This window comes from Theobroma cacao, chromosome 1 (genome assembly GCF_053813885.1).
Source record: "Theobroma cacao isolate CCN51 chromosome 1, ASM5381388v1, whole genome shotgun sequence".
In the NCBI taxonomy this organism is placed as follows: Eukaryota; Viridiplantae; Streptophyta; class Magnoliopsida; order Malvales; family Malvaceae; genus Theobroma; species Theobroma cacao.
Window position 1 is genome coordinate 41303733 of NC_142639.1, and position 15134 is coordinate 41318866.

At 37.3% G+C, this 15134-nt stretch overlaps 2 protein-coding genes across 3 annotated transcripts; one reads left to right on the forward strand and one right to left on the reverse strand.

Annotated features, from left to right (window-relative positions):
- Positions 1-336: 336 nt before the first annotated feature.
- LOC18614393 (Matrixin family protein) lies at positions 337-1532 on the reverse strand. The gene has a single exon (XM_007052142.3). The coding sequence runs from the start codon at positions 1467-1469 to the stop codon at positions 393-395; it is 1077 nt and encodes a 358-aa protein (XP_007052204.3). The 5' UTR covers positions 1470-1532; the 3' UTR covers positions 337-392.
- An 8129-nt stretch (positions 1533-9661) lies between these two features.
- Positions 9662-13754, forward strand: LOC18614394 (uncharacterized). 2 transcript variants are annotated; one of them, XM_007052143.3, is made up of 3 exons: positions 9662-11170; positions 11511-11632; positions 13115-13754. In XM_007052143.3, the coding sequence occupies exons 1-3, from the start codon at positions 10461-10463 to the stop codon at positions 13567-13569; spliced, it is 1287 nt and encodes a 428-aa protein (XP_007052205.2). In that variant the 5' UTR covers positions 9662-10460; the 3' UTR covers positions 13570-13754. The 2 variants fall into 2 exon arrangements, with proteins under 2 accessions (XP_007052205.2, XP_088659720.1); XM_088803594.1 differs by having other exon boundaries at positions 13163-13754.
- Positions 13755-15134: the final 1380 nt, after the last annotated feature.

Consider the following 15134-nt stretch of genomic DNA (forward strand, 5'->3'; position numbering starts at 1 on the left):
TTGGACTTGATTATTTCCCAAGTCATTTTGTTACAAATTAAAAACAAATAGAAAAAGAAAAAGATGAATAGTTTGGTGGACCTAATAACTGATAATTATATACATAAATTTTTTGCAATTAATTGTAATAATCACTTTTAGAGTATGTTTAAAGATTTACATGAAAATAAAATGTTATCCTCTTGTAGCTTCCTCCTATATATGATGGGGACAGTCATTCTTCTGCTCCGTTTGATTTCGGAATCTCCATTGATGACTGCAAAATTAAGTATCCTAAATCAAGGGTCCCGGCAGCTCTTACTATGCAACAGAGACCGCAGAATCGATACCTGATCACCATTCTAATCTTTTGTCTTTGTTCTCTAAAGAAAAAGAAAATGAAACAAGGAAATTTAAATGCAGAAGCAAGCTGCCAGGAGCATCGACATGGCCCATAAAGATGGTTCGAATCTCGAACCAACGGCGGGGTTTGCTGAAGTATCAGATTCCAACGAAGAACTGAATGTGAAATTAGGGTTTGTTCCGTAGAGAGATTGGACTCCTTGTATGTCATCAAGCGATAGATCAACTTTCTTTACTCTCGGTTTCAAGCTTGGGTACATGACAGCCCCTTTAACTGGACTATGAGCTAACCCTAACAAATGCCCGATCTCATGAACAGCTACAGATTCTAAATCTATGGCTACCTTCGATTTCTCCACTTGGAAATCAACTGCCCACGTCTCAGCTGCATCGAGATGAAGCTTCCCGCTCTCGGGAGAAAACGAGTGGCCTAGGATGCCCAACACCCCATCGAACGGCTCTCCGTCACCATGATCACCAGCGTAAAACCCTATCTTGATATCAGCAAACCCATAATCATCTGTTTCTACAAATCTCACGGGAATAACTGATTCCCATTTCGAGAAAGCTCCTTTAAAGGTTTTTCTTATGTCCGATAAGCTCAAGTACCGAATCATATAGTCGGGGGAAAATCCATACGTCAGAGTCATCGGAATGCGACGTGCCCATCGAGGTTTCCCAGGAAAATATACGTAGTTTTTTGTTGCATGCAAAGCAGGAGATGATCCTGCGTCGGGAACACCACATCTTGGAGCTAAAATTTGAGAGAGCGTATCGAAATCGAGCTTACCGGTGACTTGAAGCCCAAGCTTTGATTGGTAATAAATGACAGCCGATTCCAACGGAGCATCGAACATGTCATCTGATACGTCATAATCTTGCGATGTTAGATAACCGAAATAGTGGAAGTATTTCTTGATCTCCGACAAGCCGCTGACGTGGCTGCCTCTTCGGGAATTCAGGAACCTATTGTGGTAGTAGTAGTAGTAGTAGTAGTTACTGGGAGTTGTTTCGGTTAGTTGGTTGGATGCAAATTCGGGTTCTGGTCTTGCCGCCGTGTAAGGTGGCAAGTTGTGGATGAAGAAGATGAGGAGAAGGGAGAGAGGGGGAGTGGATGGTAGAAGCATGATAGGGCAGGGGGAGAGAGTGGAGATTTTTGGATTGAAAGCGTGGAGGGAAGCGTTGTTATAAAGAAAGAATCGAGTTTTGTAATGATGGGTTGGTCAGTAAATAATTAGGATTATTGAAAATATGATAGACACATGATTACCTTTTTCTGTTGGTTTTTGGGATAATGGATAAGATAGATTCATCATTACATTAAGACTTCCAAATGTTGTAGTGAAACAAAGGGAACTTTATAATGAAATTTTGAAGTAATTGTCTAGAATTATCCTCCGCATTTCATTATTTTACTTATAAGAATCATATATTTGATTTTTTAATAATTTTACGTTACGTATTTTCTAAATTTTTCATAGTATGATATAATTAAATTTAAAATTAGAGTTTGTAATTGATAATATGAAATTAGACCTATAATACAAAATTATGAAAAAAAAACATAAAACGAAACACAAAATGGGTGTAGAAGATTTTTGTTATTCCCTTGCTTAAATTTTAAATCAACTCACATTTAAGTGTCTTAAAATCTATTCTTACTTTCTACTCAATTGGTGTTTCTCAAATATTTGTGGCATATATGTTGCTCAATGCATGGATGGGGGGGAAAAGACAAAGACTCAAGGATCAAACCTTTGAAATTTGCATAGAGTGAGTGGACCCAGAATTGGGTTGTGTGGCACAAAGGGCAGGGAGAGGCCGAGGTGAGGAGGCATGTCAGGCCTAACAAACTCTTGTTGTAGTTTTGTTTTCTCTTTGAGGTGAGGAAAAGGGCTACAGTGGTTCGGGAAGCAAAGTGGTAAACTGGTCGTTAGGATTTATCATTGTTGCTGTTGTTGTCAGCCACAGTTGGAGACGTGCGGACGACTCAATCTGCATCTTCTGGAAAAAAACAAACGCTCTATGAGAAAAGCGTCATGGGGGAATACTGCTCGGCTTTCGCTGTTTTTTTGGACGTGTAAAAGACTCAATCTTCAACTCTCTTTGAAAAAGTAAAGAAACTACCATTTTTAGGCAACTACTTTTAGGGTTGCTTGCTGATATTCCAAATTGCTGTCTCTTTGGTTCATTTTTCATTCTCGCCTAGTCAAAGTACTGACAGTACCCCCTCGCCTTTATCCAAACCAAAATTTTTATTAGCTTTAGCTTCTGTGAATTTCATATGAATCAAAGTCGACTAGTGATAAATTTGACTTACCATCTATGATATATAACAAAATAAATTATAACAAACTAGTCAGGATACAAGAAGATAGCTTTAATTTGAGGGAAATCAGAAGTTTACACTTTCTATTTTTGAGTTAGAGGTTTGGGATTTATGAATTGAGACAAGGATTACCTTACATAACCAAAAAAAAAAAGAGTGACGAACAAATTTATGATCTAAAGCAAGCAGGAGTCCAAATGTCATGTTGGGCCTTAATCCTGCTCCTGTCCTTAAGGAGGGAATAGGACAGCCGATGCCACAAGTCTATTTTCACTGGGCCATGGCAGTGAAGTAGGAGGAAGGTTTATCCTATAGAGAGACCAAGATGCCTCTTATGAACCCAACCACACTTCAAAAAGCAGAAGACCCAGCCAGGTCTCTGCCCATAAGAGTTTTTCTGGGTTTCCACCAGTTGAGGGCCCGAGGATTACCTTTTTTAATAAATGTCAGAATATCCAAGCGAGCAAGGAAAATCTGTACAAAGAATACTGTACAGCAACTGTTTTCCACTTTTGGTTGTATCTGAGGGGTGCTTTATTTCTTTTTCGTCCTTTGGGGGTGTGTTGTTAGGATCCATCCTAGGCTAATCTTTTATTTTGTAGCTAAGGTCAAAGTAGTTTGGTAGCCCTTGTGAGTCTGTAGCTGCTTTACTCAATCATGAAACTTTTCCAACAGATAATCTGAGATGTATATACTCAAAATTTTAAATACATACAACAAGATAGGTCCATTTTAGGGTGAATTTGAAGCTGATCAAAACAATCCTGACCACAATGGGACGGTTGACTACATTAAACGGGCACCCATCAAAGTCTGGATCGTGTGTAACAAACTTCTATATATGGTGAAGTAAATGAGTGACCCTGTCTCGAAATATTTTGTCATGAAAAATGAAAAAAAAAACGAAAGAAAAAAGAGAGAGGGAGAGGGAGGGAGTGAAAAAGTGCTAAATAATTGAGGCATTCCCTCCTTTAAGTGACGCTGAGGTGATGTTAGGAGATGGGTCCATATAATGCTCAAATCCAGTTGTACAAATAAATCAGCAGACAGGTTCTTTTATGAGTTCTCAGGGACAGGGAAAGGGCCCCTCTTGACTCAGCCCCAGTCAGCTTTGATTGAAAATCTATGCCTGGGTCCCTTTGTTTGCTCACCTTTTCTTGCAACCATCATGATTCTCTAAAATGCATGACTTTCAACCTGTATATTGGGATAATCCATCCCCTCCCAATCTCCAATTGATGCATCCTATTCTCCTTTTCTTTTTCATCATCTACTTTTAGCCCTGTTGAGATAAGGTTGGACGGAATTGGCTTCTTCTTCATGGGCAAGTGATTTCAGTTTTATTTTAATTAAGTTGATTATGTACCATTCGATTCTGCTGTCAATATGCCCTCCTGATCGCCACCTATTTCTCCAATTTGGTGACAGGAATAAAGCTTGGGCACTCCATTCAATCTTTCACGAGTCATTTAAAGCTTTAGCCTTTACTTCTTGCCTGTAATTATTTGGTAACATGACTATGAATGATGCCATGTATTTTCGCTATGACATTGACGCCGAGAACAGATTCTGTCCAAATGGCATAAATGTTTTGAATCAGAATAACTACATACAAGTAAGATAAGTACTTTCAAAGTGTATTGGCAGGAGCAATCAAAGATTAAAGAGTTACTTTCATCTTTCCCATTGACACTTTTCCCCTACTCCCAAGCCTTATCTATCTTGCATTAAAGCTTCCTTCACTCCTCGGTTCTTTCTTTTGAGTGAAAGGTCTCATTCACCTCCTCCTTTTACACACCCAAACCCTGTCCTTATATCTATGTCTCCCTCAGTTTGAGGAAGATCGTTTAGCTCATTGGGAGGTAAGAAAGTCATTTTCCCTTCTCCCCAACCACCATATCCTCTACGACCATAATTTTTTACCAATGAACCGCAGGGAATTTACTACTCGAACAGTATCAGCCAGGATGAGTGAAGATCTGATCAGGATAAAGGAGTGTATATATATATAGTGTTGTAAATAACTATTTCAATACTATTTGATAAACCAGTTGGGAAATTTGTCTATTCCTTGGGATCCAACGCGTTCATAAGCAAATAAAGAGAATGTTCCATTTATAGATTTAAAGCCACAAATTTGGATGGATCAGACCTTTCAAATGGTCCCCCTCTTGTTTTGTAACATCCCCCCAAACCAGAAACAAATAAAAATACGCAAAAATGGTCCCCTCCCGTCATCCCCATACCCCCAACCCCCCCCCCCCCCCCCTTTTTTTTTTTTTATGTTTATCTCTTTTGTAACCCTTCTTTGTGTTTCATTAAAAGAAACAATATAGTCTCAGACTTCCAATGTCTCTCAGTTCCCCAACTCTGGTTGAAGTACGGGAGAGACGAGGGGGGCGAATGGGAATTTGGAAAATTGGATCCTGATCAAGTTTGTTGATTTACACGTGTCAAACACCCACTTCGCAAGTACAAAGTGGGAGTTCCCTCCCCTCTCTCTCCCAGCTTTTCAGGAACTCCTTTGTTTTATTCTACAAATGTTAATAGCAGTAAATATTTTTGCCATCGTCTGCAAATGCAACCGCCCCCCAGTTGGACCATGATGGTCGTACACGTGGTTCGATCTAAGGTCCTTTATTGTTTGGGGTCCCACAACTTTGGATACCCCCGATGCCTTCAGACTTTTTTAACTATACAATCTTTATGACAAAACCTGATGGTCAGCAACAGCCAACAGGGGGAACCAAAACCCTACCTTTTTAGAGCCCGAGTGTCCGGATTAGCAGATTAAACTACATAAGGATTTGATTGAAGAGATTAGCGTAAGCAGTTTAGTTGGAAAATTGCCTTTTATATTCTTCTGATATTGACAAGTGCCCATCAATGTCAGTCAGGGCAGCTAGTAGTAGGTGTAATATTTTTTTACTTAATAATCCAAGGCAGAGAAAACTGCAAAAAAGCCTTGCATTTCCATACCTGGAATAGCCATGGGAGTTTTGTGGTAAACAGTGCACGGGCTGGGGGGAAGCGCGTGGGGCTGAGGGTTCCCACTGCCCTCAGTCACTGGTCATATTCTGCTGCTATCTGTCAACCCTTTTCTTTACCATTTCACAACAAGCAAAAGAGAAAGTAATTGATCGGGGCAGGACTTTTTTTCTAATTACAGCCCGTTCCTGAGGGATTTGTCTCAACTTTTTCCTTCAGAAAACATTCAAAGCAAACGTAACAGGTCTCCATGTCATGTTTTATTTACGACCAGTGCCATCTTACACGGTTCCCTTATTCACTGACCTGCAGAAAAACCCAATGACTATTCAAAAAAGAATGGCATCATGCCAAGGTGTGGTCACCATCAAAACTAATATGGTCGATCTCTGGTGTATATTTGGAGGAAGATCTTTGCCTGGGAACCCCATTTTCCGGACACGTGTATGGCCGCCCCTGATCGAAGATTGTGTCCAACACACTTTACAGTCTGTGTTGCATTCGATCACGACTGGGACTCCTTCATGTATACTTGTTTGTATTCCTCCAAACTTTCAAATAGCCCACTGCCCAGTAACGTAAACATACCAGCATGTTACCCGCGCGTTACGGCAAGAAACTATTACCGTACTGCAGGCTTTCATTTAATAAAAGAAATATTATAAAGATTTTATATAAATAATAGTAGGAAAATGTTTTTAACATAAAATTTTTTAATAAATATATTTACAGACAAAAATATTTCATGTATTGATAAATGTAATTTATAATTTAGTTAGGTATAATATTTTAAAAAGATTTTTAATTATTTTAAATTTTTAAATTATTTTTTTATTTTTTTTATTTTTTAATTAAATTTTTAGATTTTTATTTTAAACTAAATAAATTTTTATAACTAATAGTTGATTCAGTCCAAATTTTACTTATTATTTTATATCATATGATGTTAACATGATATATTAATATATCATAATCAATTATAACATAATATTTTAACATATCATAATCGATAATAATGTAACATATTATTAAAATCATATAATATTTTTTATCTTTCACATCAATTTTATATAAATATAACATGATAAGTAATATTTTAATTAATAATAATTAGTTAATTATTACTTATAAAGTTTATTTACTCTAAAATAAAAATATAAAAACTTAATTGATCATAATAAAAAAATAAAATTTATTTCAATTTATTTAAATAGTTGAAGGGTTTTTGCAAGCTCCAAAATGTATACATAACTATTACAAAAAATACTATAGTAGCTAATATGGTGTTGTGAGTGTTAGTTTTTTAGTGTCAATTTACCCAAAAATAATTATAAGCAACTTGAATGGGAGTTGACAATATACAATTTGTCCTATAAACATAAACCCAACAACACTGAATTCATTAATATGTGTAAACAAAATAATTTTTCTTTGTAGGTTGGGAGGTTCCCAATGTCTTTTCCTTGTTATTATCCTCCATTAAAAGAAAATAGAAAAAGCAGGAAATAGTAAACGAAAAAAAAACCGAAAAAATAAAAAGAAATGAGAAAAAAAAGGCTTCTTTAAGTTTTCCCACGTTGGTGACGTGTGATGACTTCCCCTTTGGCGGTTTATAGGTCAGGAAAATGTACAACATTGACTAAGAAACTAAGGATTAAATGAGTTTGAAGTTAAAGAATGATTGACAAAATAAAACTGAATCGAAGAAGATCCCAAACAAAACAATAACGAAATTAAATCGTCCCTGTCTCTCTTTCCAAAGCTAAGAGAAAGACCCAAATATGCAAATAAACTAAAATGAGATTCATTCAAATGGAAAATGAATACAAAACAAAGTAGAAGTGCAGAGCTCAAACTTTTACCTTATATAAGAGCCAGCTTTTAGCTTTTAACCTGCATAGGTACAACTGAAACTCGAAAGTTAAGTTAAAAGGTTCCAAATTACGTAGCAAACAACCACGTACAAGAAGCCATAACATAATAACCATCAAAATATTAAACATCAAAGGAAAAAAACCAAAAAACCATGTCAAAATTTTAGAAATATGAAAATGCCCTCTTACCAAAGGACAAGGGAAAAATTTAAGTGGGTGTTTGGTTTTGTGAAAGTGTCGCACATTCTTTGCAATTTAAAGTGCATTGACTTTGTAATTTTTGTTTGTAATAAAAGAAGGAGAATGTGTTTGCAATTGCAATTAGTTTAAAGAATGTCATTCCCTTGACTCACGGAAGGAGTCAAATTTTTGTCTCGACTTATCATTGCCACTACTCTTCTTATTTTATGTTCTTTTTCCTCTCCTTGCTCACTTGTACATTTCGGCCAACTCTTCTTCTTCTTCTTTCTCCTCTCCCCGCTCATCTGCACATTTCAACTACCGAAACAGGCAGAGCAACACAAGGGGAACCATCCTAGGCTGCAAGAGAGGTTTAGAAATGTAGTAATCTCCAAGCAACCCAAAAACTCCCACATCAAAACAAAAAAGCAAACCCAAAAAAAAAAAATCTGTGCAAGCAACAATCAAAGTAGCTCAATCACAAAACATAAACAACGTAGAGTTGCAGAGAAAAGACATGGGAACAAAAAATTGCAGCAACTAAAGCAAGGGCAGAAGCAGAATCCACCGAAGCATTCCAATCACGCAGTAACAGACAATAAAAAGCGATTGATCAATTGTTATTAATTTTAAAAAAATAAAAGAAGAAATCATTAGCTCAAGAAGTTAAAAAAAACTGAAATGCTTTGAAAATTTAGTGGAAAACCAAGGATACCCTCAGTGCTAGGAATGAACACAAAATTTAAAATACTAAAACAATCTCATGATATTTTAAAATTCCGAATACATCATATCTCATAAAAAATACCTATAATCTGAAAAGACATACATACCTCTCTTATTTAGCAAAAGCCCAAAAACACCCTCACTTGATTTGTCATCAATTATTGAATCTCACAAATTTACTCCCATGAAATTGAAATATGCCATACAAAATTGGCCATCAATTGGTCAGGCCAAGGGTCAACCAATTACATGGATTAAAAGACAGCTATTATATATAGGTATAGATATAATACACTTATACTTAGAATCATGAAAAGGATTAACGAGTGTTGGATAACCTAATATAGCTTGTTCTTTTAAATGGTTTATAATAATGGTAGGTTCACATTCGTTAAAATTGAGATTGAAATAACTTAATATCGCATTTTATGTAAGAAATTAATTTATACACGTTTATCCGCATGTAATTTTTTTCAATAAATTTATCTGCTGACGAAGCAAGGAGAGTAATGAGAGCCCTTTCATTGCAATACATTATTGACCCTCCAACCCAATTGAGTTTCTTATTCAGCTTTGGTAGCATTAATTTTAGTAATATTTAGCTATAAAAAGATGGCCAAGTGTCGAACTATGAAGAGCTTTTTACCTACCCCAACTTTGGATAGAATAGAATAGATTCCCCACCACACCCCCCCCCCCCCCCCCCCCACCCCCCTTCCCGAGGCCTTTTTGTGGAGGTTGGGGTAGGGGGTGGGTGCCTTTTGTAGGTGGTCGGGTACTGTAGAAAAACGTTGTTGCTATGATATTTCTATCATTAATTAGCTTGAATTTCAAACCACGTGGTCTTTTAATTTTGGTTGTGTGCAAATGTGTAGGTTACTATTTCTGAATAGTTAAATAAAACAGATTTGAATTTTAGAACTTTGGATACAAAAATTGATTGAATAACTTTTCTCTACAAGTATTATGAAAAAGGATTTCATTTTCTCAAATGAAAGAAGTAAAAATTTTAATAATAAAGATATTATTAAATATTTCTAACTCAACACGTAAGACTCTCTTTTATTATTACTCTAATAATTATAATAATAACTTTATGGTAAATTCATTGAATGTATATTAAAGTTCCTATTATTAGTATTAATTTATATGTTCACGTCTCTCTTTTGTTTGTTTTAAAGCCAAGGGAAACAAATATTTGGCGAAAATAACGAAAGGCAAAGGAAACGAAGAGGGATGTTGGAAGCGATATATTGCAGACTTTGCACCCGTTATCGGGATAAAGGATTCTGACAACCCACTCGAAGCGCGTTCCGAAGACGCTCGGTTCGTGTAAAGATAAGAAGAATCTATCAGGTGAAACTTGAAGTTCCCATTGGAAGCTTACGTAGGAAATGCATGCAGCTTAGCAGCGAGACAGCAGTGTAGTACACGCTCCTTGGACTGCGTCTGCAACTACATTTAAACCTGCTTCGTTCATAAACAAAAAGAGGAGGGTTTTTCTTGCTTCTCCTCCTCGTCTGTTCTTTATTCAGTCCTATCAGCCATTTTTTTTTCTTCACTTATTGCAGCTCATATCAAATCAGTTCCAGCCCAACTTGGATTGGCCCACCTTCCTTCACTCTTCCCACGTGCTAAACTCTTCTCTCACGTGCCTCTCCATCGGGTTCAGCTTCTCTCTCTTTCTGTCCGTAAAACTTGCAGCTTTTTTCTGATTCTGAAGCTCCTATCACTTCCCCATAGGAGTACAATAACGAAGAAACCTAACCCTTCATTCATATTCTCTTATTATCTCTCTCTCTCTCTTTCTTTTTTTGCTTGTTTATTTATTTCTCTAAGTTTCTTCTTTTGTATAAAGCAATCAGGGGGGCATGCTTCAGTCCTCTCTGCGTACGCAAAACCGGCAAAGCTAGCAAAAAGGATATCCCAAAGCTATACATCGACCGTTATCGCTTATAAATAGGTAAACAGAGCAAAGGGCACTACGGACACTGCAAGCAGCAAGTGGAAAGACACAGATTATGGAAAATGGTGGGAGCATGTTCATGGGGAACCGGGGGCAAACTGGTAATAGCAGCATTAATCTCGCTTGGGATATGCGGGGGCTTAGCCCTACAACTGCTACGGTATTTGATTGGGGAGGCAACAATAATAATACTACTAACGGCTTGAACTTGTACGCCACTAGTACTGCTACTACCGCCGCCGCCGCCGCCACCAGGGCGGAGACTACCGCCTCCTCCTGCAACGCGCTCCCTGAAATAAGTACAGCCCACCCGCTCATGTTTCTTCCTCACCATGACAACGCTACTCTTGCCCACCACTTGAACCAGCAGCACGCTCTTTACACCGGAGACGGGTCTCATATGCACCCTGACCCTCATCTCGTTTGTTTGAAGCTTGGCAAGAGGCACTATTTCGAGGATTCTACAGCTCTGACCGAGCGGCACGTGGCCGCTGGGTTCTCCATTGGAAAGAAAGGTAAACCATACTACAATAATAATAATCTCGGTGGTGGTGGCGGGGGCGGCGGCGGAATAGGGCCTTCCTCATCGACAGCGGTGCTGGGGCCTCCAGCGACGGTGCCAAGGTGTCAAGTTGAAGGATGCCATGTTGCGCTGGTCAATGCTAAAGACTACCACCGGAGGCATAAAGTTTGTGAGATGCACTCTAAGGCACCCAAGGTGGTGGTGCTAGGATTAGAGCAACGTTTCTGTCAACAGTGTAGCAGGTGACTGTTAATTCTCCAATTGCGTTTCCTTTTCTTTCCATCTTAGGGCTAAAAAACTGCCATAAAAGGTTAGTTAAAAATAGTAAGTACTACTATTCTAATTTTAGGGGTTCTTTTACTTCTTTTTAATGATTAAAGAATGAAGGAACAGCGCAAAATGTTTGATTTTTTTTTTTGTTGTCTTCCTCTTTTCTCTTCATTCTCATCTTTTTTCCTTCTCCTTTTCAATTATTGTGTCTTGGTATGGCGTTGGTCAAATTTGGTAGATGATAGGAAAATGAGTAGTAAGAAATCTTTGTATTTTAATGAGCTGATGTATGAGTGGGCACATGGGCAATAGGTTTCATGTGGTGTCAGAGTTTGACGACTCGAAGAGGAGTTGCAGGAGGAGATTGGCAGGGCACAATGAGCGTAGAAGAAAGAGCTCCCATCACGATTCTGCTTCCAGGAACTCTGCTCAAGGTACATGGAAATTCTTGTTTTTATTTTTAATTGAAATTCCTTGTTGCATGATTTACATGTGCCATTATTTTAATACTAGCTAGTCCTTATGACTGCATTAGCGGATATTAATCGTGTTTTTCCAAGATGCACAAGGCTTCATGTCTCGGGAAAATCAACTTTCCTTTTTATAATAACTGTTGGAATAATCAGAGTTTTGGAAAGGCAAAATAAAGAGTAAGGTAATCTCAATGCTGCCCCCTTTGAGCTTACTAATTAGAAAAGTGCATTTTTTTTACTATGATTTATGAATTTTCTGCCGTTGGTATAAAGTTCTTGTTCCGTTAAGACTTGGGTGTTTTTTGCCTTTGATTTCCCTTTTGATCTGGATAAGGTTTATCTCGGTTGAACCGGTCACTGTTTAATCCCTGTAGTTGCAGTAAAGGATGGTCGATAATTAGATGCTCTGATATTAAGCCTGAGCAGTGAGCTGGTTAACTCTCTTATAAGATGTCTCACATTTATTCAGACATTGTAACTCAAAAGTTACAATGGCTGTCGTCAAGTTCAAGCAGCAACAGAAGCATGTTTCATAGACATTTCATTAATTTTACCACAAAGATATGCCATGGAATGCACACTTTAGTAATGTTAATACATTTAGGTGTTATTCTAACATGAGTTTTACTGCATTTGTGCTTTAATTAAACCTTGACTTTTGTTTGGGTTAAAGAAAAATCACTAGAATAAGGCAGTTCTCATGTAATCTTTGTCCGAGAAAGAACTGATATCAGATTGGATCTTTTGAAGCTTTTCCCCAATGCTATCAAGCCTGTCCTCCTATATTATCCCGTTAGACCTTGTATCTGGCAACCATCTACAGATAGGAAAGTGGGAGTAGGGAAACTTCACTGACAGGACTGGGGATATTCTGGCAACGGATCACGAAATTATCCCTTCCTTGATTTGAATAATACATTATTTATTGATTTACATAATATAATTGCCTAGTGAGCTTCTTATTGAAACCAAGACCGATCATGGTGATAATGCATGCGCATGAGTTTTTATGTATGCTAATTAAGGAAAACACATTTTAGTATGATCAAGTTGCATTTGTTCTGATATTACCTCAATGCATGGTTTCATTGAATTCAACAAGGTTGAGTGTGTTGTGTTGAGCAATATTTCCATGCTGAGCTATGAAATGGGAGGAAATTGGTTTCGAATTAAAATAAATTTGAGAGGCCAAAAGGTACCGTAGGCATGCTTGTTGCTTCTGCTTACTTCTGTGATATTCTTCCTGTGAGCACTTAAAAACACTTTAGGAGCATTGATCATGTTATGAATATGACTGTCTTCATTGTGTAAGCTTGTAACTGCAGACCATGAAAAGTAGATCACGCTAACTCATTTGATTCCAATTGTGCTTGAGGTCAAAGTAGTGTAGAACTTTTCTGGTTTATGAACTCGGAAACATGTGACTTTGTATGTTCTCAATAGATAATAAATTGATGACTGGGAGATTTCCATACCTATCGTCGCCGACAGGACGTGCTCTCTCTCTTCTGTCATCCAGGGCTGATTCTTGGATTTTCTCATCTGATCTCTCCTCAAGATCTAGTGCTGCCTTGCGTGAGCTGATTGCAGAAAATCGTGCTGCCATCCTGGCTCGGCAGCTCATACTCGATCGAGACTGGCATTTGCACCACCATGCAATGGAAGACCTAGGAGACGCCCAACCTGGGTCCAGTTCTGTAGCAGTACAGCAGCACCCTTCATTACCTGAGCCTCACGGTTGGGACAGGTTTCCTGTAACCGGTGCCCAAGTTACATTAGACCTCATGCAAGCTTCAAGCTCAGCATTCGAAATGTTGTCTGTGAGGGGGAAAACTAAGGAAGAGGAAGAAGAGTGTTCCGAGTTGTGGAATTCCTTGCAGGGAACACACGTAGTTTAATATTCCCATTATTTATTGGCTTGTAACAGTTTAATTGCTTTGTTTTCTAGGATGATTATTGATTATCGGGACTGTATAATTCATTCATAGTTTGATCGCCATTTCTTTGTAACAGTAAGTCTGACCATTTTCATTCAATCTTGTAGGGACATTTTTTTATAGAATAAATAAATTCATAAATGCGTTTGAAGAATTTTCCAGCTTTAACTTGACTCTCAATTTGAAGTGATTGTTGGACCCAAATTTATTTCTTGGAACATGCTTGATTCGATGGTTAGCCTTTCACAGTCGGTAGAAGCAGAGAGTGACTACAGCTGCGGACCATAACCATTTACTTGGGGCAACATTGTCAGGTTGAACCTGGCCCCTGGTTTGTTGACTGGCATTAAACTTTTGCAAGTAGAACTGTTGGGGCTCACTCCAGTTTTCATTTTTGAAATGGATTAACGCGGCAAGCATGCTTTGTTATCAATAGTTCAGTCATTCTTCACGATATACCTTGCATTAGAAGTTAATGAGATTAATCTTTTGTTTCTTAATAGGAAGGGAATTTTATTAGAAATTTGGAGAAAAGAAAGCATAAAGTTTTAGGAACAAAAGTTAAGCAACAAAGGGAAAAATTTTCTGTTTTTGCAAATTCATCTATAATAAAATTTGTCTCCCTAAGAATGTGTTTGAAGAAATGACCTAAAGTTCGATGCTCATTACTCTAATGCAATTCGAAATATGCTTCATTTGTAAAGAAACATTGAAACCATTGTTAGAATCAGTTTCAATAATAAAAGAATTTGAGTAACACATACGACACACCAAATATTAAATATCAATAAACTCGATAAAACTATCAATGAATTAACACATAAAATTGAAAATATTCTATTGCTGAAGGTGCAGACCATTTTCTCAAATTAACCCATGGAATTCAAAAAAGGTTCGTCTTAAAGACTAACCGTCACCGTCCAAAAACAAGATAAAATCAAGGCAAGTGCCTAAGTTTTCTTTTTCCTCAAAGTGCATGCTACACAACTATAAGGATAAGGTGAAGCTCTTTTTGCTATATCGGGCATGTTTGTCAACTTAACAACTCTGTGATTGATTTAAGTGACTGGTTGTTTTCATGTGGGAAAGTTCCTTAGAGCTTAAGCCATTTAGAATTATATGTTTTGATTGGGCGTTGGAAAGTCATGGAAATCCAGACACATAACATGTAGACATGACCGTCTCCATCTTAGTGACCACTTTGTGCCCCTACTCTCTATTCTATCACTTTCAATGGAGTTCTCTGTAGAGCATTCGTAGTACCATATACACAGTTTGCTGATAATCAAGTTTGAACTTTTACCTAACATTTAACAAAGTGGGAATTGCGAGAAATTAACTTGATTAAGGGGATTAAGTTCAAGTTTGTCACCATATAGTGATTTTATGTCGAATTTGGTTATTATATTAAAATTTTTCATGAAATATTCGTTACGTAAGCAGTAAATTTTCGTTAATTTTTTTATGTCTAAAAATGAGGAAAAATAAAAGTACAATATTTACAAAATTTAATGAAATTGAAGTAC